This window comes from Pelmatolapia mariae, linkage group LG1 (genome assembly GCF_036321145.2).
Source record: "Pelmatolapia mariae isolate MD_Pm_ZW linkage group LG1, Pm_UMD_F_2, whole genome shotgun sequence".
NCBI classification, from domain to species: Eukaryota; Metazoa; Chordata; class Actinopteri; order Cichliformes; family Cichlidae; genus Pelmatolapia; species Pelmatolapia mariae.
In genome coordinates this window covers 4,604,632-4,631,583 of record NC_086227.1, presented here as the reverse complement: position 1 = coordinate 4,631,583, position 26,952 = coordinate 4,604,632, and the positions used below count along the sequence as shown (strand labels likewise).

Sequence of the window (26,952 nt, the reverse complement as noted above, 5' to 3'; positions counted from 1 at the left end):
AAGAACCAACAGACTTAAAAACTCCTTTGTCCCACATGCCATCAAACTGTTTAACTCTTCTCTGGAGGAGAGTTTCATCTAATCTAATCTAATCTTTCACGTTACTCTGTAAAACAGCTAAAACACACTGTATCAGGATCAGCGTTTAACAATATAAACCTGAGGCGCCAACCCCACACACCAACACAAATTCCTAATGAGGACATCCATCTCTAAGATCTTTCTCTTAGTAGAATACAAAGCTGACCACACAAGGCAAAGATGAAAACCAGCACAAAAAAGCGATCAGAAACATGAACAGGTAAAAAGAGAGGCTGCAGCCTGACTGCTCATCTGCTTGTTACTTGTTGAACTTAAGGATCTGGCTTTTGGCTTGCACTCAGCTTTCACTCTGGGTTCTTGGCTAGCTTACTGTTAGCATGCTGTCTTGGCAGATGCTTCCAAAAAAACGAAGTTGTGTTAGCAGCATAATGAGGCTGTTTCTGTCCTGGATGCAGTTTTCCACTTTGTCATTTATCTCGTCCTTTTGTGTTTCCATGCTCTCGACTGCGTTGCTATTTTTCTTCTCTGACACGCGAACTGAAATCAGCTGATTGCTGTGCAAGTGCAAGAACTGATAAGTGGGATCGACAAGCAGGCAGACTAACAATACCAAAGAATTGGACTACTGGGAATCGGTTTTCTACAAGAACTGGTTCTCAGTTCCCATTCTTTGTCACTACATGTCATTTTTTGATTTGTAGCACTTTAATAACCTACCTTCTGCCTCATGTTTATATTACCAGTATGTAAGTGAATGGCTATGCCATACATGAAAGGTTGGATGTTTCTGATTAGCTAGCAAATGACCAAACCGAGCATATTAAACTAAACTAGACAAAATTAAAGTTTTTGGCATTGGAGTCAAGATCTCTGGCTTTGATAGAGCAATATCAAAAAATATAAACTAAAACCTGATCAATCCAAAACCAGTTTGAATAAATACCCAAATAAGTCTGATTATATAATCTTCAATTAGAATCACATATCAGTATTTAGATTTTTTTAAATAAAAGAACTGATGATAGAGAGAGCTAAAGTGGTGCTATTAGCAAGTACCACTGTCTACAACATGAATACATTCATTTTCTAATCATAAAAATAATCACCAAATTCAGTTTTAATGAAAATGTATCTCAATAAGCAAAACCAACATTTTCTTTGCCATTTCTGTACTGAAGAACATGCCAGAACAAAGCTTAAAAAGGTAGACATAATGTCATGGTTCTGGGTATTTTACACAGTGTTTGTGAGTTGTTAGTTCGTGTTTCACTTTTAGTTAGTTCATGGCTCGTTTTTTAAAGAAAGGATTTATGCTTATAGCTTTAGTCTTCAGGTAATAATCTGATCATTACCTTGCACAAGCTGTCAGATTGATAAGTGGCCTGTGCCTCCTCCCCCTCCGCATCCCCATCCGCACAGCTACACTGTGAGTTGTAGTCCATGAATAGCATTCTCATGTAGCTCTTCCTTTTCTCCAGATGGTGATGGTGATGCCATCCTCCGTGGACTGATTTGCTCTGTAAGCAAATTGGTGGGTGTCAAGAGAGGGTGGTAGGCAGTCTCTGATGTGCTGACGCATATCTGCTCGAAACACTTCATGACTACAGACATGAGGGCTATAGTAGTCTTTAATCATTGAAGCTGTCTATTGCAGTCTTTTGTGGGATGGGAATGATGGTGGAGGCCTTCAGATGGGTGGGAACAGTGGCATGAGTCAGACAGGTTGAACAGGCTGGTGAGGATCACTGCCAGTTGGTGCACGCAGGCTTCGACCACAACCACTGGGATGCTGTTGGGGCTGGCAGCTCTCCTAGGGTTCACCGCTCTCAGTCTTCTCCTCCCCTCATGTTCCTGGAGGGAGAGGAGAAGTGTACCGGGTAGGGTGGAGGTGGGGGGCAGGAGGTGCTAGGAAGGGGTGGTCTCAAACAGATGTTGAGCTCCTCTGCTACTGTTAGGCTGCTGCTTCAGACAGAGCCGTCTGAAGGTTGGAGGCTGAGGGACAGAGGTTTGGCGCTCCTTTTGATCTCCAAGGCCACCTCTGCCAAACAATTGAGAGCAAGCTGTGACTTGTCTTTCTTTTCTTAGATACACCCTGGAGCACAACCCAAGCAAGAAAGAGCAGGTTGTTGCTTTAATGCAGTATTTGACAACCATGCAGAGCTTCCACCTCCACAGAGTGCTGGTATTTACCAACACTTGATCTATGAACCGAGAAAGCCAGACCAGATCAGAGTAGTTTTTGACTCAAAACAACGGCATCTCTCTGAACAATGTTCTACTCACTGGACCAGAGTTGTATCTTCTCAGATGCTTCAACCAAGGCCATCGGTGCTGTAGCATACCTCAAAACAACCAAGACCACCATACCCAGATTAGACCTCAGCAATTTCCACAGCCAGCACTGCCGGGAAGAGCTTATTATCGAGGAGACAGCCTTGGAGTTATGGATGAAAATCAATAAGAAATTAGCGATTTCGATTCCATTGCCGATATAACTTTTCGAGCCAATTCCTTCTCAGTTCTCATTGGCTTTGAGCTTGATGCAGTCTATATATACATTGGACCAGCATTCTTGTATAAATCACACAAAAGCTCTGTTGAGCAGCAAGATACCTTCAGTCTTGTTGACCCAGACTCAGATAGCCATTACTAAAAGGTTTTCCTCTTTATTAGTGGCACATCAAGTCAAATGTGTATATGATCCAACTTAATCTTTATCAAACAGATATACATGAAGTTGTACTAAATCATTGTATTAATCACAATGCTATTGTATTTTTTTTGCTTGACCATTGGCTAGTAGCAGATTCCCTTGACTCCAAAGTCTACGAAAAAATTTGCTTTCTCCACCCCTTGTTTTTACCAATTCTGTCTAGTGTCTCATGGAGAGGGTGCTGCATCAACATGCTGCCGTGTACCTGAATGATGTCATGATCCACAGTGACACCTGGGCGAAGCATATGCAGCGAGATGCCGCAGTGCTGCAGGGGTTCACCACCAACCCAAAGAAGTGTGCAGATGCAGATGGAGAAGACTCCAGCTGTTGCATCCTGTTCTCATCCCAAGACCAAAAAAAAATTAGATGCAGCAGTTCTTGGGGTTGGCTGATTACTTCTGTAGGTTCATCCCAAATTTCGTGGAGCTGACCAGCCCTCTGACCAACCTCACCCAAAAGAGTGCCTCTGAAAGCTATCGGAGCATGATTTAACTAGATTTACCCTCTGGGATCAATGGACACACCCAAATCATATGACCCATTCAAGATGACATAGCAACAAGATGCACCCACACTGAGTTTCCATTTCAACTTGTGCTGAAAGTGCAGAGTTGAAACTATATACACAACAGTTTTTAAATTGTGTTGATAGCTCATGTAAAACAAGACAAATAAATTTCTTTCCTATTGGTGTAAAAATTTTTTTACAAATTTCAACCAATCAAAAATATTATATGGCAACACGTGGCATTTATTTGTTTAGGAAGAGAGAAAAGTTTTGGGAGTGACGGCAGCTAGAGAGTTTTGAGATGTGAGAGATTTGTGACATTTAGCGTGTTTGGAGTATATAGTGTCTTGTCTTATGTTAATTAGTGTGAAGTCAGAACAAAAAGGGCACTAGTGAATGTCACAGTTGCTAGCCAAAAAGTGACCAATGGCAGATTGCAATGCAAACCCTGTCTTGTGATGCACAGAAACTATTTTTTGGATCTTATTGTGACGCCTAATTGTTCTGTCATTTTAAAACTGACAATTTATATTTGCATTTCAAGTTGTGAAAATGTAAACAGAAACATGTTTGTGGTTTTCACTGTAAAAAAAACTTCATAAGTAATTTAAATTTGATATTTTTTGTGTACTTTTAGATCAATTGTGTTAATACAGAATGTCAAAATGAAAATGTAACTGTAATTTCAGACAAAGGTAAAATCAAAAGTAGTCACAAATGGGCAATTATACACTGGACCCCAGGAGATTAAGAAATTCAAGCAAAAAGCGACTGCACTTCCTGAGACGACTGAAGAAGGTGCACCTCCCCAAACCCATCCTTATCCTTAACACCTTCTACAGAGGCACCATAGAGAGCGTCCTAACCAGCTTTATCACAGTCTGGTACGGAAATTGAAACGCGTCCGACCACAGAGCCCTCCAGAGGATTGTGCGGACTGCTGAGCGCATTATTGCCTCTACCCAGTCTACAGGGTACTTACACCTGACACTGGATTTGTAAAGCTATTAGCATCATGGCTGACCTGCATCACCTCTCCAACTGTTTACTCCTCTTCCATCCGGAAGATGACTCTGCAGCATCAGGAGCAGGTCAGCCAGATCGGCCAATAGTTTTTTCCCAATAAGCAGCACATTGTGCAAGAAGGAATTTTATTTTCACCGAAGCACTTCCAGCTTAAAATATCACATTGAAGCAAAGCCTACGTTAGTCAGACCTGCTGCTAGCACTTTGGCTAACGTGTCACCCAGCTTGCGACAAACCACTCATGGAGCATCGGGGGCTCAGTAAGTCTACCTCGGACATATTGACTGACACAATTGCCAAGTGGATTGCAACAAACTGCAGACCTATTAATATTGTTGAGAACACAGAGAGAGAGGATAAATGTTTACAGAGCTTTTTGTTAACATGAAGGTTCAAGATGTTGAATAAACATGTTAAGTGCGTATATTTTCCCTTTTTTCTCGAGTCTGTTTGCTCACGCAAAATGGAATGCGAATAATATAGAATAAAAATGATAATTAATGATAAATATTTTAATTGTTTGACAGCACTAACATATATTATATATAAGTGTATACTTACCTATTAGTATATAGGTTTTTTAAAAAGTTGTATTTCACAGGAGAGAAGCTGTGTTAATAGACTGAAACTATTCAAATTCTCTTTGAATTTAAGCATTTAACATTCTTTGTGTTTATTCTGCTTCATTGTATTGCATAAATGTCAGTTACAAGCTTAAATATAAAGTTGAAAAAATGTAATTGCAACCAGGCTATTGGTCAAGTAATTGCGATTAATCGCGATTAATTACAGAAAAATTGTGAGATTAATTAGTTAAAAAAAAAATTATCTATTGACAGCACTAGAAATTTTATATTTATTTCTACACTTTATAACTTCGACCCAGGAGGATGACATTTCATCCAACTGTACACTTTGAGTGTATAATGTTGGGTTGACAATAAAACTCTGCTTGACTTGAAATTCTTTGGCCAAGGGTCTGGATTCACAACAGTTACGAATCACCAACAATCAGGAACTGTTTTGTAATTCAATGTCTAGGCCTGTTTTTGGAGAGGAAGAGGAGTCTTCATCAGCCAGTGAGGAAGGTCTGGATGAACAAGAAGGACTGGACGGGTCGACAAAAGCCCCAGTAGTCAGTGAGTCAGAAAAAATCCAACTGAAAGCAGGCAGGGACCACACCTGCAGCCAAACTTCAAGTAAACCTTAATTCTCATCAAAACACCTTCCCACTTCTCCCTTGTCCTGGAATATTTGAAGGAGATTTGATCACCCAAGTAATGCTTCATCCAAGTTATGTGGGATGATCTGATTTCAACAAGTGTTCGGCGATCACACACCAAAGGAACAAACTCATCTTTACTGCAAATACAGAATAAAAATACTGCAAACAGGGAACCAGTTTAGGTCACTGGTCAAACGTGTGCCCATATGCCTTATTGCTAGAATGCAGCAGCTGGGGTTTGAGTGTGACCTGTGGCCTTTTGCTCTGTCTTCCCTTGCCCTCCTATCCTGTCTACTCTGCACTGATGAACTTTGAATACAGGTTAAAAAATAGAAGAAAGAAATGCAGCAAACAATAATCCAAGCAGACCTGACAGATGGCTGGCCATGCAGATATCAGTCTCATTTATCCACTGCTTCTTGGTCGCACAAGGGCAAAGTGGGCTTGCACTCTTATGAAATTTATCCAACCACAAACAGTTGTACCAGATCAACTGAGCAACATGGTTAAATCAACTCTGTGCACGTGTGTGTAGGCCAGGCTATCTCACATACACACATACACAGTAAAGTGCGACTGACAGGTGTCCCAGAGCTTGATATGGTTAACATCCATTGCCAGGGGTCCCAATTTAGAAATAAATACATTTTTGAAAAAGGAAACGTTTCTCTTTCTCTCAGCACAGTGGGCAGTGGTTAACACTCTTACCTAACAGCACAAAAGAGTCGCTGGTTGTAATTTACCAGCTGGCTTCTTCTATTTGTTAGCCACACCATAAACTGGGAACCTGGCATGGGTGTATTACACCTCTTAACCTATGACAGGGTAAGAGGTGCCAGAGCAGGTCAGCCACTAATCAGAAGGTCGGTGGTTCGATCCCAGGCTGCCTCCTGGCTGCATGCCAAATATCCTTGGGCATGGGTTAAACATGGGTTTGCCTACTGGTGGTGGTCAGAGGGTCCGGTGGCGCCAGTGTCCAGCAGCCGGCCTCTGTCAGTGCGCCCCAGGGCAGCTGTGGCTACAATGTAGCTTGCCATCACCAGTGTGTGAATGTGTGTGTGAATGGGTGAATGACTGAATGTAGTGTAAAGCGCTTTGGGGTCCTTAGGGACTAAGTAAAGTGCTATACAAATGTAGGCCATTTACCATTTACAGTCCCCCTGTGGAGTCAGCCACCGTCTTACATCAACTTTAATAGTAGTTTTTATCCAATTTCCACAAAAACACTAATCATGGATAAAGTTTGCAATACATTTATAAACACTGGACAAGCAACTGAAACATTTTCATGCAGATTACATTTCTGCTTTGTTGCTTACAACTTTTGTGTTATTACTTTGGAACATAATTTTTTCCAGTAGTAAAAGCAGTACTAACTGAACTGTGGCATCTCTAATGGGAATTTTTATTCCCCTTGTTGCCTCAGTGTTCTTTCTCAGTAACCTGTTCTCCAACCTTCGTCCAGCTGCTTGTACTGGAAAAATTAAACTTTGAAGTGATATTGTGTTATCATCCCCTCAGGTAACCCATTTAGGGTTGGTTTGCTTGTAAGTCAGATGTAATGTAATGTGAATGTGAGTCTACAGAATTACTTACTGTAGGCACACATTTACAGTGAGTAACATGTTTCTGGTCTTACTGACCACTTAGCCGATTTAGAGTCACAAAATAACCTAACATATAGGAGGATATGAGGCTGTAAGTTCATGTATTGCAGCTGCCAAAGTTTTTGTTTTTCCATATGAACACACTATGTGTCTGTTCACTGCTGGACAATGATCTTCTCATTCAGTGTAGGCGGGTTTAATGCTCAAATGTGGCTACTAAGGCTATACAGAGAAAATAAAGAAGCACAGCTTTGAGAACTGACCTCAGGCCTGTTGAATCCAGGAGTCCAGGACTGAACCCGGACCCCTACCTGCACAGTCCCATTACATAAGAGTATTATCAAAATACCAAACACTAACCCCACCCCATTCCTCCACGAGTGCCTCAGAGATCAGTGACTGCTATAGCTAGTAAAAGTAAGTGACTCAAAACATTTTAAAGTGAAAGTTTCCGATGGATGTTGGCAAACTACTAATCTCAATTAACAGATTTGACTATTTAAAATCCAGTATTTTCTAGTTAGGCAGTATTTTCCTTGCAATACTTTAGGACTGAAGCAATCGCCTTATTCCTCTGTCACTAATCAAGATGTGGACAAAGTAATTACGTAGCACCACTCAACATACACAGAGCATGAAAGAAACACAAATTAAAATTCTTAACTCCTGGCCTGCTCGCTCAGCTTACAGATATGTTTCACAGTGGAAGTTGCTAATCTTTGACTCACTGAGGAGATTGTAAGATGCAGCTGAGAACTGCTGAGTGGAACTTGAATTACAGTGTTTTGCCAAGCCCTTAATATGCAGTTAGTATCAAGCTGCATTGTGCGACTTGGAACTCACTGACCCACCATCAGGTCAGTGGGGTTTAAGAGATTAGCAGTTGTTACAAAATCATGCTTCAGAGGTGCTTCACTAGGTGACTGAAGTCTCACTAGCCAGTTTGCTGTAACGCAGTCTTTAGTTTTATGAAAATGAATAATATGACCCCAGCTGCTTGAATTGAATCATATGACACCTATTAACAAGTCCAAACACACACACACACACACACACACATACACACAAAGAGAAACTGCAGACGCATTTACCAGACCACCGCAGGTGCTAACTGATGCCAGAGAGTCTGTATGGTTAATGATGGCTCCAGAATAAAAGCATAGCTGGTTCTTGGATAAGGTGTTTACCACAGCGCTTTTCCCCTTGTACCTCTCCTCTACTACAAAGTCCTTCGACAGAAACGTGCTATCCCGCGTTAGATTTAAATGCAGGTTGCTTCCGAAAGCGGGCAGTAAGACGATGATGTTTTCTGGTTCCGAGCGTCCTTCTCTCGCGGCGTCCAGGGAGCGCTGACCGCGGCGCTGCAGGGTGCGGGTAGTGTGGTCGGATAGGTGCGCTTCCTGGCCATACAGCAGCCTGGGAATTACTTCATCTGTCTCCAGCTCAGACTGGGCTGTGGATAGAGACAGCCTCCATCAAACAGCGACCACATTGGACAAAAATAGTCTATCCTAGTCTGAGTGAGGAAACAGTCTGCTCCGGTGCTCCCTGACTCTTAGCACACATGTTCAACATCCGAGCTCAGCTTGTGGATCTTAAAAATCTATAGCCTTCGACTATTCGTAACAGAATACAAGTAACTGGTGAGAAACATTTGGATTTTTAACTGCAGAAAGATATTTCTTCAGCTGCCCTATGTCAACCGTCGTACAAGGCAATGAGTTCATGCGTAAGAGCTGTTATACTTACCAGTAAATCCGATGCAGAGGAGAAAGAGCAGATGGACAACATGGCTGTTAACCATGATAAAAACAAAGCAGCGCAGAATGAAAAACTAAAAGTGCTTTATTTTGAGGAAACTGAAGCGCTTAGCGAGGCATAGGTCGGAAACTCTACTTTTCCAAAGTAGGAGAAGCTTCAGTAACTCAGGCTGGAATTACTTTGCAGCGCAGGACACGCCTACACAGCTGGAGTCCGCCTCTACTCGTGTGAGATTGGGTCCGTTAAACCTTAAGGCGACCGAGGCCGAGAAATCTCTCTATTCTCATTGGCCGGCAAAGCTGTTGGAAAGTGTCGTGGGTTGAAACCCTACACGTGGTTTCAAGTGGGGAGAATTGCTGATAATTGTGAAAGGTTTTTTGTATTCTGCTTTTCATTTTTAAGAGAAAACGTTGTATAGACGGGAGGGGATGAACAAACGAAAGAGTACCAACTTAGGAAAATGTGATTGTTGAACAGTAAAAATACAAATAAAAAGGAGATAATTTTGTAAAACTACATAAACCAGAGTTTTTAGGAGTAACTGCATAAATTGTACCTAAATAGTTTTTTTATACTCTAATTGTGCTCTCAAAAAACTTTTTATTTCAAGCCTCATCTGACAGTCACACATGCACACAAATTCCAAAAGATACTTTGAATTGCAGTCTGGAGGAGCCAAGGATGATATTCTATATGTGTGAGAACAGTGCAGGTAGTTGCCCGCTTCATTTGTTGCATTTGCTGTATATAAAAGATGCCCTTGAGTCTGAAAAATTAAGTTCATATGGAAATGTCTTTAACCTGCATTCTTTTGAATGATCAGTTGTTACTAATTTTGATTACTGAAAGAAGTCTAGCTATATAGAAATCAGTGGAGAAATAGCCCTTAGCTCCCTTGATGCATTCCCTCATTAATCAGTGATGAGTATAACATCTCAGTTTTTAGTTTCAAGGCTTTTAAACACAACATGGTATTCATCATGTAAATAATGGTCCAGTCCACATTAGATTCCAGATGCACAATAAGTACTTTAATCATTTAGACCTCTTTTCAAAATACATTAAGACAGAAATGGCTTTACATTAATATCGGTCACAGGTTTTGAATATGTGAAATTGTGAGTTCTGAAACATTTATTTGATACAAAGTAAATGGACATCCCTGACCCTGGATACTATCATCTATTGCTACACTCAGTGGCCGAGATGGCCTGTACGTGGGAGTGGACCCAAGAGGACCCACAATTCATGTCAAATTAGTGACATGAATTGTAGACGTGGTGGTGGTGGTGAGAGTCCCTATCGAGGAAGCAACTGGAACAGAGGGAGAGAATAGTTAATTTCAGTGAACGGGTGAGGATGACTGAAGGCGAGTAAGAGTTGGGATGATGAAGCCTTACTTGTAGGTGGATGAGAGTTTGCTCTAGGGGAGAGTATGACCGAGTGAGCGTCTGGCTGATGATGTAAGCGAGCTTGCAGTTACAACCTTTTGTTTCCAGAAAACAAAAGGTTGTAACTCCTGATTGCTGCCCTCGTGCAGCAAGCAGGAGGGCAGGCAGGTGGGAGCAGCTGAGTTTCCAAAGAATGATTTTGCAAGCTTACTTGGAAGGTTTAGCATGAGGAATGTGTCTAATCTTTCCAGCCAATTGCTTTGCCAAAAGGCAGATCCCACGAAGCCCTTTTTAACAGCTCATTTGAAAGTACTGACATCTGTTGGTTATTCAATGTACAGCAGCCCTGCTGTGGTATTAAATGTGTGCTACATACCAGTAGTAGATATGTAAATGTAATGATGTATGAATTACAGAATACCCACATGAGGCTTTCTATCTATCTATAGATAGATATACACATATATACACATGTCTGACACACACGTGTCAGACATAACATAACTAGTGACCAGCATCCAGAGGACTGAGTTACAGGTAAGTTGAGACTGAAAGGATCTAGAGGCATAAAGACACAGGAGTGGGTACAAGGCAACACTTGTATAACAAGCACCATGAAGGTCTAGTTACAACCGTGATGTAGCTGACAAACGCTGATTGTTGCTGATGGACGACAGGTAGAGATGCAGGTGTGGAACCAGGGGTCTGCTCCAATGGGTGGACACAAGAAAAGCAGAGCCAAAACAGAAAAACGCTGGACACTCACTCGGGTCATGACAACTAGCCTGTATAGACAATTGCAATCTCTAGTACCTTGCCACATTCCAGAATACTAATACGGGAAAAACCTTTTTAGCTCAGACTTACAATGCTGGTTTAGATCAAGTTGTTTTGTGGAAGAATATATAAATAAACTTAAAAAAGACTGTTGCAGAAATAGTGGTGGCGGACCTGCAAATAAGCACACGGAGCAGTTGGATGAATTGTTGACAGGAATAATGGAGAACCAACAACCTTTGGAGAACATATCAGATCTAGACAGTTCAGACGAGGGACACCTGAATTGAGTATATTAATGCACCGATTTAGCCTTTCTCTCATTTCAGACCATTGTTGGTCATCAACAACTGTCTCATTTCATTTGTTCATTTGACCATATGAACTGTTCTTGTGTGTAGGTGGAAGTCAAATGGACAGAAGCACAGAGTTGCAAGGCAGTTTACCCTCCACATCCTCAGAAGCTATGATGTCTGCAAGCACTGCTCACAGGAACTGAAGGCTCACAATCCATGAAAAGCTGGCTATTGAATTTCATGAACACAAGTTGAAGTCTATAGGAGGAGCATGAAATGAAAATGAAAATACTCCAAGTAGAACTAGAAATGACTATGAAGGACAGCAAGATGCAACGGTCTCATTATACCAGCAGTGAATAAAAAAAATGTTCATTACATCATATTGTATTCCTTGTTAATATACCAGACAAATACACTTCGACATGTGAAAATGTATATTTCAGCATGACAATGAAAAGCTAAATGTCTAACGCTGCTACTTAAAGTGGCACAATGCAAAAGCACCTCTATAAGAAGTCGTTGTCTGTGGTTTGTTAGAACTGAAGGTTGATCAGTCCTGCCTGAGCTGTGTTCATGACACTTTGAAAAACAGTTTGTTTTTTTTTTGGTTTTTGTTTGTTTGTTTTGTTTTACATTTTATTCTTTTAATCACTTCTTGTAATGCTGTTAAATTTTCAGTACTTATCTTTGCCAATAAAAAGTTAAATTGAACATTTTCAAAACAAGCTTTTGTTCAACATGTCCACCAAATAAATTATATGTATCTAGTTGTCTCTTTCATGACATGTAGTGACTGACAAAATCTCTACATTTTGTTTCACCTTATAATATTTTTAACCAAATTATATTTGACCTTAAAGTATTAAAGTTGCTTTCCAGGGCTTGTATAAGATGATAGTTTTCATCAGTATACATAATTCTGTCATAAAACAGCTGCCAAATTTTGCAAACTCCACACATCCATCTAATACACACCACAAACATGAAAACAGAGAATTTTGTGTTTGGGTAGTTGCTGCCACTTACAGTGGAGTAATCTCTGCAATAACTTGGAGTTTGCTCTTAGTAAACTTTTGTTCAAGAGGGACATCCCTGCCTCTCCCTGATGAATGCATATGTAAATGATACCCAGCTTTATCTATCCACGAAGCCAGGAATGGAATGGTAATGTGGCATTTGCCTGGTGGGTTGACGCACTAGTGGGCCAATGGGTCAACAACATTTTTTTGTTGTTGTTGTTTTTTCATACACATATATACCTGTAGCAACGTAGAGGACATGCCCCTTAGAGACCTGGCAGCGATGGCAGGGCTATGACAGAAAGAGGATGGAACCCATAGGGTTAGGTGACGCATGCCCTGTGGACTCAGAAGTGGAATAAGCAGGCAGGATGAAAAACTCTAGGAACACAGGAAAGATAAGATTTTCTGGAGACATCAGAGACTGGGGCTGCTTGGTGGAACACCCAGCTGGCGCTTGAGGCTATGGCTGCTCGGTAGGGCATGCAACCAACGTTACAGGTGATAACGACTGTGGCTTTTCTGGCATGGGATCCACCGATGCTCCAGATTTAACTGGGAATCCCAGCTGGGGAATAGACTCTGCACATGCCAAAGTCCCTGGTGGGGTAAGCTCAGAAACAGAATATACAGTCTTGGGGCAAGGTATCAGAGTGAGCCAGCTGGGGAAGACAAAACACAATTCTTTCCACATTGAACAACAGGGAAACTAAACAATCAGAGGCCAATTCAGACACAGAAAAGTCTGAATACTTTATTACCGGTTGACACAGTAACACCAGGTAGTGCTCTATTTGTGATAACAGAAGCACAAACCTCTGTACCTTGATTATTTGGCCAACTCAAACACATCTTTCTCAGTTCTCAAGTGAACTGACTCATGAACAGAGAAGACACTGACTGGCTTGGAAACTAAAAACTCAGAAGCAAGCACAATATTGTTGGTTTCAAAAACAGAAATCATAGTCATTACCTCAACTGGGATAGCACCACACAGAACCGTTTTTGTTACTCCAGAACTAGAAATAAAAGCCCATCTTTATTCTGTCAGGCTCAGAGTGACCATGGAGGCACAAGTCTTTTTCATTCACCCTTTTATTGGGTTACGGAGACCTGACATTGGCTGATGCAATTGGAGGCAGGCACAGGCTGGAAAGCAGTTGAGAGTGGTGACTAACACCTACTGTCATAATCTGATGTGTTTTGGATTTCCTGGAGTAGTTTTCCCATTTCTCTCACAAGATGCTGACTCCAGCTCCAACTTCAGACTCCAGGTCAACCTCACCGGCAGTTCATTGACAGCAATCAGCACGGCAGTATTTAAAACCAGCTCAGAGCTTCACTCCCTGCCAGATCGTTAGTGTTACATTTACGCTCCAACCATTCACTTATCTCAGCCAAGAACCTGATTCCCTCTTATGCTGATCCCCTCACGCTTACTGCCTGCCTGTAGCACACCTGCTCTTTGCTACTGCACTTACCTCTGAGCTGCTCAGAAATCTTGCATACCTGCCTTCCTGCTCAGCTTAGTTCACCTCCGCTCTAGAACGGAAAGAATAGAAATCAGACAAATTGCTTCCCTCATGCACCTCGAGAATCACCCGCCCCATCCTGTCCACTGCGCTCAAACAACAAGTGAGCAAACCTCCCCTTATTTCCTTGAACAATATCACTCCTCACATCAAAAACTCGGTAATTAACTCACCTCTCCCTTGCAGTGCTCCCCCGTCCAGTGAGACTATCTCTCTACTTTGCTTTAGAAATTCCTGTGTTAAATAAAAGACTTAATTCAAATTTTACAGTGTTTTGAGTGTGCTTTTGGGTCCGATCTTGTACACCGGGGGCAAGAACATTGCTTCTGTTGGGAAGAAGCAGCAGAAACAGAGGAAGCAGGCTCCTCTTCTTCAACCCATAATTTTGCCAGAAAGGAGGCAGGAGGATACTTGCTGCTACAGTGAGATAGATAGACTTGTGTCCTCTACCTACTTCCTCACTGTACTCTAGCAAAACTGAGTCTGCTGGGTCCTTTGGTATCCTTCTCTCAAGAGGCAGGAGTTGGACCCAAATGCAGGAATCAAATTAAGGGGGGTAAGCTTAAAACAGTTTTATTTAACTTGAACTGAGTATAAAATAATCAATGCAGGTCAAAACAAAAAAAGAAAAACAAAGAGGAGGAGGACATGAAGAAGAACAGAAAAAAACTGAGGATTTAAATACACAACAGAAAATGACTACAAAGTAGAGACACCTGGGGAAACACAATTGAACTAAATCTATCTAATGTGACAAAGGGAAGAAAAACTGAACATAATGCACAGGAGACGAGGTTGCTATTGTAGTGATTGTTGAAAAAACATGATGGGGAAAAAAGGATGCTAATCAGCAGTGGTCAGTATGATTGCAGCAGTTCACTAGTCAAGTTATTGTTTTGTTTGTATTCCCTTTAATGCATTAAAGTAGTGTTATTTTTATTGTTATAAGATTCATATGAAATATTATCTGTCTCATTAAACGTTTACATCAGCATCTCTGCATACAACACATGCTGTCATTTGTGTGCAGGGAGCTGCTGTTCTGATCGTTATTTCACAATGAGAGAAATCAGGAAGATCTTTCTGCCTGTTAGACTGAAAGTTAAATCAGAGACTAATGGAACTATGTCTTTGCAGAGACAACAATTTATAGTTGTGATCAAAAGTTTAAATACACTCATCATGAGCATGAATGTGGTGAAAAAAGGACCAAGTGAAGGCACTGACTTTACTCCAAGTGAGCTTTATTTACAGTGGATGAGATACAAACAGAAGCAGAACGTGCCAAAACTAAATTACAGAAAGTAATACAACCAAAAACCTGAGAGGAGACATATAACATGGAGAAATGACATGGATAAAACACAGACGAACAAGCAACAAATAGCAGAAGACGCAGGGCTTAAATACACCAGGGAGTAACAAGGGAACGGAAAACAGGAGGTAAGCACAGCTGGGGCTAATTTGACATAACGAGACAAAGGAAATAAAGCAGAATACATTTGACACAGGACACAGACTGTCAAAGTAAAACAGGAAGCAAAACACAGAGACACAGACTTGACAAAGGGATACATGTGACAGGGAAAACGGTGTAAACAGTGACAAGAGCGACAAACTGCGATGTGGAGACACGACTGACTGGGGAGACACATGAACGTAGACAAGAAAACATAACTGACTAGTCGTGACACATGGAGGCACAGTGCAAAACCTAACCTAGTCTAATAAATGGAAACAAAGAATAGAAATACTCAAAAACCATAAACACTGAGTCAGAAGACTCAGGACCATGGCATTCACGTTCATTTGAGGGTTTTAATGATTTCTTTGAATCATTTTCCATGTTGGAATGATTGTACAGCATACATCTTCAAAAGAAAAAAAACAAGAATTGGGTGCACAAATTAAAATTTATTTGAGATTTTCTCTAGTCCCAAGGGTCAAAATTATACATGCAGGTTGAATATATACCTACCTCCTCACTAATATTTGGTTAAATGCCCCTTAGTAAGTGGCACCTCATCTACACACCACCTTCTTTCACATTTCTGGCTGGATGTTTGACCATTCTTGTAGTAAATTTGTTGAGTTCTTGGCACTTACACAACTTTTAAGCTGATTTTGAAGCGACTGCTCAGTCTTTTTTCAATGGGATAAATACAGTATCTGCTCTGGGGCAGATATTTTTTGGACTCTTACCACCATGTTGTACCAGAGCAAACACAACACACACATTTATTTAACCTTAGCTGTAAACTCATACCATCTTTTCCAACTAGTTTACCATAAATGCAAAACAGATTTTGTTGAGACAATTGAGTGACAAGACAACTGTGGTTAATAGACACAATTGAGTAGTCTGATGGAAAACTGGAAGAGTCAGTGCTTGGGAGCAGGTTGCTGAGGGCCAATAAGCAGTCTTTATGTGGAGCTACATGTTTGTCAATATAGTTATAGTCCTGCACAGGACTGGTGATGGGAGAACATGAAGCACATATGTGGGAAACGCTAGATCAGGAGCTGTGCTGCTGTCACCGTTACTACCTGTTAGATATTGCTGTCCAGGAAAGGACACTAGTTGACATTGCTACTTATGATGGCAATTGGGCCCAATCCTGTGAGTAGCCTGAGTTCCAGAGGGGCATTATATACTGGTTATGGCTGTGCCGGCTTTAGAGCAGCCAGACTCCCTTTGAACCAGAATTTTTGTCCTTGTCCAAGAGTCGCTGGTGGAGCATACCTGAAGGTGTCTGCTAGTCAGCTGTGGGTTTGGCTGTTACAGAGAGAAGAGATTAGGCTTCAAAACAGCCGCTGGACTAAAGATTTTGAACACTGGAGTGTGCAGTACTTGTTTGCTGGACTGATGTTGTTTTTGTTTTTTGTTGTTGATTTTTTTAGACAGTTATACAGAGATTCCTACGTACATGAATTTGAACCCTTTCATGCATGAATTATGACAACCTCAATCAGGATTTTTTCTTAACTATTTTTATTTATCTTTATGCATGAAAAGATTAATAAAAAATACTTAGGGAAAAAAACCTGATTGAGGTTGTCATAATTCATGCATGAAAGGGTTAAATAACAATCATTACAATCAAACACGTCACACATCTATAGTAACATTAAACGACCAGTGGGAGGCAGGTATGGAGTGACACATCAGTGTCCAATGTAGTGGTTTATGTGCAAGTATACAATCAACACTGACACAAATACAAGAAAACAGCTTTTGAATAGCTGTCCACTGTAGTGACCACTATGCATGAAAGGGTTACGAAATTCCCTTCACTGTTTTTTAATTATTTTTTTATGATCATTGTTACAACCTGGGTCCATTTTTAGAAACATGGTTTTTGTTTTAAGTCACCTAATACGCTCAGTGAAAACGTTGCACCCAAAGAACATGAAGCATGGTGTCTTGTCAAAGCCAACCTCAGGCATGCCTTTGTCCACAGCTTATCAGGTGTTTTGATTCAGCAATCAAACCCATGTGTTTTTGTTTGTAGGGAAATTGAATTGAATTTTTTACTACTCCTCACTTCAGTCTTTCTTAAGCAAATGTACTGTATTAGTGTAAACTTCACTTTGTTTTTAATTCATCATTAAGAAAAGGCTCTCTGTTTGAGTGTGTCAATTAATTTGTCAAACCCTTAAAAGGGAAATGTGTGAGAGTGTGTTTGTGAGAGGAAGGGGGAGTTGAAAGATTTAAGCGCATAAGTTTTGACCACCACTGGTAAAATAATTTTGTGATTAAATTTGAAGCCCAAAATTTTTGCTTTCCTTTGGGCTGAAACTCCTGATAGACAATTCAGCAATAAATACAACAGATGAGTGAAAGGGAGAGTTCATGAAAAATCAAAATGCACGTTGGTATGATTACACAAAACTTCAGTTTTAATAAGGGTAAGAATGGATTTGGTGTTATCTGTTATATTTTCACTGTATTAGACTATCATTGTGCATTTCAGTATATTTTTTTTGACCCACTACATCACAGAACTACACACATCACTTCTATCAACTTTTGGGACTAGATTTTTTAAACACAAAAAGTAATTGCCTCTGTGAAGTGCCACTCATTCAAACTCGTTCATTTATCTTCCTGATGGAAAGCATAGACATCAAAGGCAAATTATGTGTTGAACTTTATTGAACTAAAAAAATTTGGTAACACTTTATTTAAACTCTATAAGACTGACAGCACATTTTCTATCAATAATACTAAAACAATATCATAACGATGGCATCTGTCACGATCATATAAGTGTTACTTACTTACTTGTGGCTTTTGCATTCAAAGTTAATTAGGTAATTTTTAACGTTAACACCTGAGAGAGCTTTAACATTTTCTACTAAGGTGCATAAACTTTCCCTCTCGCCATACTCCACCAAGAGATGAGGCTACAGTTTTGCTGAGTCATTTATGTGGCTGTTTTGCATTAACTTCCAGAGACCTTAGTTAGAGGTGGATACTCTAGGCAACATGTGATTGGCTGTCCAGTAGGAGGTGGGGCCTTTCTAAAGTTAAACATCTGGAAGAGCTTACTGCTCAGTCTTTTGGTCAGTCAGTAAGCTTCAGTTGAATCCAGCTGCCAAAGAGAAGATGTCCTTTATAACAGTAGATCCAACTTCTGACTTCTCCTTCCACAACCTTCCTTATGGAATATTCTCTACATCTGACAATGTAAGTGTAGTTTGCTTTTTACTACTATTATAATGAAGGAATATTGCATAACTTTTCAGTAACAGATAGAGATGACAGCAGAGCCTCTTTTTCTCTAAGTAAAAACCTTATTTTCTGCTCACAAACACTAGTTTAGTCACACAGACAAAGAGAGTTGATTAAAATTGAATGAAAAACCTCAACCCTTCCCCCCATACGTACATACACACATACATACATTCAGTGTCTCTGTTTTCTTGCCTGGTATGGGTCCACTTGTCCCTTTACAAATAATGATCACTGCAAATTAATACAAACTAGTACTGTGTGATCACTTTTATCCTATAAAGAAATGTTGTTGGGCTGATGGGGTGGTTGGATGACAATGCTTCCATCTACAGGACACAATGAGAATTAAATTAATGTGAAGAGAGAACAGTGGTATTAGTAGAGAACTATTATTTGTATTAAAGGGAGCCTTTTGCCCTGATGTACATAACACTGGAAAACTGGTGGTGGAACTATGGTGTATGTGAAAGCATAGTAGATAATATTTAGTCACGTGTATTTCTGTGGATGTATGTACTTCCCAAGCCCAGACATCGCATTGGTGTTGCGATTGGGGACCAGATCCTAGACCTCAGTGCAGTGAAGTCTCTGTTTAGAGGACCTGTGCTTTCCAAATATCAAGATGTCTTTGACCAGGTGAGTCTAAACATTAACCAATAACACAGGTTACCTGTTTAATCTGACATTAGCTAAACAAAATTTCAGTAAACGAAATATTACTGCCATACTACATGTCTCTTCATCATACAGTAGAATATCAATACAGTCCAGTGAGTTAATTTTTTGTGTCAGTTAAAGATCAGATCTTTAATAGACAATCTTATGCCTTAAAAAAGGCATGAAAATAAAGATTCCAGGAATACTGCAGCTTCAAATTTTACAAATTTGGCATTCTTAGTAACATGACAGACTGCAAGTCTCTTTCTAAGCATCCTTTAGAAAGACAAATATGCATTCTTTAAACACAATAATTTTAAATAGTACCTCTACTAAATTTTGAAAAAAAAGAAAAAGAAAAAAAAAGATTTATTCAGTGCTCTTGAAAACATTTCCCCCCTTCATGTTTTCTCTGATAGGATATCTTTGTCTAATAATGAAATTTGTTAATGGACCTTTCAAATGATGATGGTGCTTTTTAAATGCTGCCATTGGTGGCAGTTCTTAAATAAGTTAAATCATCATTTAAAAACTATTTTGTATTTACTAAGGTTGTCTTTCTATAATATTAAAATGTATTAAAATATTAAAATCTATTTGATCTGAAACATGTAAGTTGGACAAATATGACAAACAGAAAGGGGAGCAAATATTTTTCTCAAAGCAATGTAAATATTTATTTTTTCCTTTGTATACAGATCAGTCAGGAAGAATCACATTCTGAACTCTGTGGATCATATATTTTAGATATCCTAAATTACAGGACAGTAGAAATATTTTAAAGTATATTCATTAATTAAGCAGCTTTCATTAGAACAAAAGGATTGTCATTACTTGTTCTACTTTTTGATATGTTCACAGTACAATAGACAAAGCTGGAAGTGATCAAGTGGTTCCTGTGTACATTTAGTCACACAGAACCCCTACATTTGGATTGTGGTCTAGCCCTCTAATGTATTGTGCATCAGCCAAAGTTTTATTTGTTTCATTTTCCATTGAAGTAATGTTCCAAAAATTAGTGGGAAAGGCTACTTGGTGGATCATATACTAACGTTTATCTGTGTCCCTATAAGCCTACACTGAATGCATTCATGGCTCTTGGTTATGAGGCCTGGAGGGAAGCCAGAAGGACAGTGCAAATGCTGCTGTCAGCCAATGAGAGCACACTGAGAGATGATATGAGCCTTCGGAGCAGGTCAGTCTGTTTACAGTTTACACGAGTGTACAGTACAAAGCATAGTGTACACTGCATCTTCATCCTCAGGCTACTGTGTTGTTTTTCTCTTTGAAAATACATATATTTTTGGTAGCACTTTCTATTACAGATCTGTAATGAAGTAGTAATAGTAGGGTAACAAGGCAGAAATATGAACGTAATAATGTGGTGATTTGTAAGTTATTACCACTTAATTACCAAAGAAACAACCACTTAATATCCAACTAGTATAATGATAGCAACAGTGGTAACAGTTGAGTAATATTACACATAAACTTATGTAACTGGATAATAAGTGCCCCAAAACTAGGGATAACAATGTGGAAATACAGCTCGGTGATAAAGTGGTTATAGTAAAGTAACAAAATGAAAGAAACCGCAAAACTGCCGGTTTAATAACATATTAAAACAAACTTAAAAAGTGTGTGATTATTACCTGGAAACAACTGTGGTAGTTTCTATGTAACAAGTCGGAGACAGCTACAAAATCCAAAACTGCCTGTTTCTATTTAATAACATATATTAATATGTTATTAAATAGAAACAGGCAGTTTTGGATTAAAACAAATTAAAACAAAATTAAAGAATAGTGATGACCAGGACACAACTGTGGCAATTTTTTGGTGTAATAAGCAGCAATTTAATACCATGGCAATAATAATTGAATAAAACACGAATCAGAAAGAATCAGGAAGTCTGGAATAAACTGGAAACACGTGCAAAATGCTAATAATTACATTTAAAAGAATAATACATATGAATATATTAGATTTGCATAGGCATGTCGAGGACCCTCTTTCACAGCATCTGGATGACAATACATAATATGGTAAAAGTATTTCAGGTAGGAAAGAAGGGGGAACACGTGTTTAAAATTTCCAGTACACAAAAATAAGATACCATCCATGTTTTCCCAGTTGTCCAATTCAGGGTTGTGGGGTGTGCAACACCACCGTCCTTCTGCGGCAGTGATAAAAAAGGACACCGATTATTTTGGTTTATTAACATTAAGATGAAATTATATTAATTAGGGCAATAGTCACTGTGCATCCCTTTAAATTGCCACTTCAACACTAGACACTGTTGCAAAGAGCCAGCTGCCAGCAGGTGGCAGACTGCTGCTTATTGGGAGTCAAGTAAACTACCATGTTATAAAAAGTCCAGGTGTGGGGCATCGAGTCATTGGCCTTGTTGTAATCAATCGAGGCAGTGCACAGGTTGGTCAGCCTGGTCTTGCAGTCCTGGGCGACTGCTCTGTCTACCAGGAGCTGTTGTTTTGTGCCTCTGGTATTCTTGCCCATTCCTTTCTGTGCCCCACTCATGCATCTATCTATCTATCTATCTATAGAGATACATAGAGATAATATAATGTGGCTAATGATATTTAGAATATTCGCCCAAAATTTAAGCACTCCAGTTTCAACAGTTTAGGTGAGGAAGTTGGAGATGTGGTGTACTCAGAATATAGCTATCCACCACCAGTGAAGTTTGTAGTGGTTTATTTCTAGTGATAGAGCTAGACTACCTCTGCACTGTTTCACAGGAAGCATAGAAACTATGCCTGTTGTCAGCTAGACTGAAAAATAACTTTGCTGTCTGCACGTATCTAAATATCTTTAGGTGTCTGCAGCACAAGGAAAACTTGCCATGTTCAGTGTGACTCTACATTTAGTGTACCCTTGGTTTAATTGCTTGCTGTTTAACATTAACAGCCATTTGAACAAAGCACTTTTGTTTTTTATGACAGATTGTTAGAAGTTTTCTGTTGTGGTCTGTTTGTTAACAGAATTAAATGCTGAGGCAAAGCAAGTAAGTGTGTCCTAATTATTGAAGAGATGGCATTGTAAAACAAAATCTCATCAATCTCTAATTTTTGAAAAAATTATATAAAATGATAAAATGGTCTTACAGCAGCAAATTTCTTCTTTTTTGAGTTTTTTCTTTTACTTTAAAATGTTTTAAGGCCAAATATTATTACACAAAGTAAAGCTAGTGTTTGTTTAAGCTCTTTCGATATTCATATCAATCAGTATGTGCATTATAATATCCGTAATTAACAATATATTATAATTACAAAAATTTTTGGATATTTTTTAAAGGGTAAATCCATTAACTTTATGCTAGAATACACATAAAAACCTATCATACACTTCATATAAAAATAAAGAGTAGATTGCTGTATTTTTAAACCCAATGTACCAGTTTAATAAAAATATTGTGACTTTTGTTTAATGGGCGGTACAGAATATTATTGCATTAATTATGGATAAAAAGTACAAAAATGTTCACATAAAATTACATAATGAAGCCCAACTAATAACAGTACTTTTCTGCTGTTAGAGGCCTGATTAATTGTCTTAGAACAGTGTTTTACCATATTAATAGGTAATGTCATTGTTTTTAATACTACTACTACATTATTTATTATTACTACTACATTTATTTTTAATATACAAAGTCTGTGATTCTAGTAAATTTAAAGCTTAAACAACTGCAATCTAATTTAGTATCCCACAAGGTCACACACATTTATTGTATTTAAATTACAGAAAATTTCCATAGTTTTACATGATGGTAAATTCTGTTATTTTCAGATATTTTTCTGGTGCCCAAGCTGCCAGAATATTAAGGGGTTTTTTTTCTGGATTTTGTTGCACTCTACAAGTGTCTCTGTATTTGTAAATGCAGTTTTGTATTGTTTAATCCCCTTTGAGCCACATATAAAGTTGCTGGAAATGTCCTTGAAATGTTCTGGAAAAACAAAGCAAAACGTATCTTTGCATTATTTAGTCTTCAGGAGATTTTATGTCCATAAGTGTGTGTATCCTCTTTTGAGAAAGCTTATTTTGCTAATTTCTACCTCTTTCCTTTGTCTGTGCAGAGCATTTATCCATCAAAGTGCAGTCACCATGCACCTTCCTGCAAACATTGGTAAGCCTCACCTAAACTTCTCTTATCAGACATTTTGTTGTATGAAAATGGACTTGCTTTTATATACAGTCACGATTAAAAGTTAAAGACCACTTGAAAAATGGCAAAAAACAAACAAACATATTTTGCATGATTATTGAAGAGATGGCATTGTAAAACAAGTTTCCAAGTAGAGCTTCGACATGCAACAAGAAGATATGGGAGTGAGACAAAACATTTTTTTGAGCATGCAATTTATTCAAAACAACACTTAAATTAAAACAGGCTGTTTTACAGCTGATCAAAAGTTTAGGACCACGTGCCAAATCTGTGCAAAAATGTGGATTCATTGTCATTTTCTGTCAGGTAATCACACTATCATGATGTTCTGATAACAAAGGCAAGAAATGGTTGTTAAACTATATAAGTAGGGTCTCTCGCAGAGTGCCAGCTGCTGAGTTTGGACGCAATAAGAGTGTCATTTGGAATTTCTTGACTGCAGCACTTATAGTCTTTAAATCTTACTGACTGCCCAAAGAACTTCAGACTACACTTACTACACATACACACTTGTATATACCATTTATTCATAAATACATTTTCTTAATCGCTTATCAAACTTGAGTTAATGTGATTTAATGTCATTATACTTGACCTGTCTGATTTTAATGTTGTGGCTGACGAGTTTATATAAACTTCCACTCAAAATCTCAAGGTCATGTAGAAATATCATTATTTCCAAAGAAAATCAGAATCAGAATCAGAATCAGAAAGGGTTTTATTGCCAAATGTTGAGCATTTTTACAACATTAGGAAATTGCTGCGGTACTTAGTGCAAACATACTGTTATACAACTCTTAAATAGACATAAAAATAAGAATTAAAAGTGCTAAGAGGATAGATATGTACATGAGTGCAGGTGGTGATCAGTGCCAAACATGGAATGATGCAGTGAACACAGTGTAGGGTCATGTGTTAGTGGTGGGAACAGTCAAATGGTTATTGTTCATGAGTCCAACAGCAGAGGGGAAGAAACTGTTCTTGTGGCGAGAGGTTCTGGTGCGAATGGACCGGAGCCTCCTGCCTGAGGGGAGCAGGTCAAACAGTCTGTGTCCAGGGTGAGAAGGGTCAGCTCTGATCCGAGCTGCACGCCCCAGTGTCCTGGAGGTGTACAGGTCCTGCAAAGATGGGAGTTTGCAGCCAATCATCTTCTCAGCAGAGCGCACAACACGCTGCAGTCTCTGTTTGTCCCTGATAGTGGCTCCAGCGTACCACACGGTGATGGAGGAGGTGAGGATGGACTCGATGATTGCGGTGTAGAATTGCATCATCGTCCGTGTTGGCAGGTTGAATTTCTTCAGCTGCCTCAGGAAGTACATCCTCTGCTGGGCTTTCTTTATGACGGAGGTGATGGTGGGCTCCCACTTCAGGTCCTGGGTGATGGTGGTACCCAGGAAGCGGAATGAGTCCACAGAGGTGATGAGGGTGTCAGTCAGGATGATGGGGGAGAGTGGGGCTGTGTGCTTCCTGAAGTCCACAATAATCTCCACTGTCTTCTGGGCATTCAGCACCAGGTTGTTGTGACTGCACCAGGACACCAGACGTTCAACCTCCCTCCTGTAGGCAGACTCATCCCCGTCCGAGATGAGTCCAATAACGGTGGTGTCATCTGCAAACTTGATTAGCTTGACAGACTGGTGGGTGGAGGTGCAGCAGTTAGTGTACAGGGAGAAGAGCAGAGGAGAAAGAACACAGCCCTGAGGGGAGCCGGTGCTGATGGTCCGGGAGTCCGAGACATTCTTTCCCAGCCTCACATGCTGCTTCCTGTCCGTCAGGAAGTCAGTGATCCACCGGCAGATGGGATCAGGCACATTCATCTGGGAAAGCTTGCCTTGGAGATGGTCTGGAAGGATGGTGTTAAAGGCAGAGCTGAAGTCCACAAACAGGATCCTGGCGTAGGTTCCTGGGGAGTCCAGATGCTGCAGGATGAAGTGTAGAGCCATGTTGATAGCGTCGTCTACAGACCTGTTGGCTCTGTATGCAAACTGCAGGGGGTCCGTGAGGGTCTTGAGGTAGGAGAGAACCAGGCGCTCAAATGACTTCATGACCACAGATGTCAGAGCCACAGGTCTGTAGTCATTTAGTCCAGTGATCCTTGGTTTCTTGGGGACAGGGATTATGGTGGAGGACTTGAAGCAGACAGGCACATGACATGCCTGCAGTGAGGAATTGAAAATGCCAGAAAACACTGGGGCCAGCCCGTTTGCACAGTGTCTGAGGGTGGCAGGAGACACACCGTCTGGGCCAGGAGCTTTTCGAGCATTCAGACTCTTAAACTGCTTCCTCACATCTGCTTCATGAATATGAAGAGTAGTGGTGGGAGAAGGTGGTGTGAAATCCTCCTTGGTGTGGGGTGTGGAGGGAGGTGTTGTAGGTGAAGTGTTTGAAGGTGGTGATGGCTCTATGGAGGGGGGAGAGGTGGGGGAATGAGTGTCCAAAGTGTCTCTATTGTTGGGGCCGTTGGAGGTGTGAAGGCTGCTTGACGGCTCGTCAAAACGTTGGCCAAGAGCAAGTCATCAGTGGAGTGGGGGGTTTTAGGCTTGTAGTTGGTGATATTCCTAAAACTTTTCCATACAGAGGCCGAGTCATTCTCTGAGATCTGCTGCTGCATCTTCTCAGAGTGCTGATGTTTAGCAATGTCCACTTCTTTAGTGAACCTGTACTTGGCCTCTCTGTAGCAGTCCCTGTCTCCGCTTCTGAATGCCTTTCTCTTTTCCAGCCACAGCTTTTTGAGTTTAGGAGTAAACCAGGGTTTGTCATTGTTATAACTCACCCTGGTGCGTGATGGCACAATGCTGTCCTCACAGAAGTGGATATAGGAGGTGACAGTGTCCGTAAACTCGTCCAAGCTGTTAGAAGCAGCCTTCATTGTGTCCCAGTCTGTGGACTCCAAACACGTGCGAAGCTCCTCCACAGCCTCGTTGCTCCACACTTTTTTAGTCCTCATGACAGGTTTGGAGAGCTTCAGCCTCTGTCTGTACGTGGGGATCAGGTGGACCATGACGTGGTCAGAAAGTCCAAGTGAAGCGCGGGGCACCGCGCGATAGGCCCCGCTGATCGTGCTGTAGCAGTGATCCAATGTCCTCTCCTCTCTGGTCGGGCATTTAATATACTGCTTGTATTTGGGAAGCTCTTGGCTCAGATTGGCTTTGTTAAAGTCCCCAAGAGCAATAATGAGAGAGTCCGGGAATGTCCGCTCCATGTGCAGTATCTGCTCCGCGAGGGCGCACTGAGCTGCCTGCACATCCGCATCTGGCGGGATGTAAACAGCGGCCAAGATGAATGAAGCAAACTCCCGCGGAGAATAAAACGGTTTGCAGTGAATAAAAAGGTATTCCAGAGAGGAAGAGCAGTGCTGAGCAATCACTGTTACATCTGTGCACCAGCCACTATTAATGTAGAAGCAGACACCTCCACCTGTGGTCTTACCAGAGAGAGAGGCCTGCCAGTCCGTGCGCAGCAGATGAA

At 40.3% G+C, this 26,952-nt stretch overlaps 2 protein-coding genes across 2 annotated transcripts in view; one reads left to right on the top strand and one right to left on the bottom strand.

Annotated features, from left to right (window-relative positions):
• Positions 1–9,038, bottom strand: part of adamts17 (ADAM metallopeptidase with thrombospondin type 1 motif, 17) — a 130,318-nt gene extending 121,280 nt beyond the window's left edge. The window contains exons 1-2 of the mRNA XM_063470505.1: positions 8,874–9,038; positions 8,216–8,577 (exon numbers count right to left, since the gene is read on the bottom strand). Of these exons, the coding sequence (XP_063326575.1) occupies positions 8,216–8,577; positions 8,874–8,928 (417 nt within the window). The 5' untranslated portion in view covers positions 8,929–9,038. The remainder of the gene's footprint in view (positions 1–8,215; positions 8,578–8,873) is intronic.
• A 9,442-nt stretch (positions 9,039–18,480) lies between these two features.
• fah (fumarylacetoacetate hydrolase (fumarylacetoacetase)) overlaps positions 18,481–26,952 on the top strand; it is a 31,740-nt gene continuing 23,268 nt past the window's right edge. The window contains exons 1-4 of the mRNA XM_063477293.1: positions 18,481–18,593; positions 19,167–19,277; positions 20,372–20,493; positions 23,396–23,445. Coding sequence (XP_063333363.1) covers positions 18,513–18,593; positions 19,167–19,277; positions 20,372–20,493; positions 23,396–23,445 — 364 coding nt within the window. The 5' untranslated portion in view covers positions 18,481–18,512. The remainder of the gene's footprint in view (positions 18,594–19,166; positions 19,278–20,371; positions 20,494–23,395; positions 23,446–26,952) is intronic.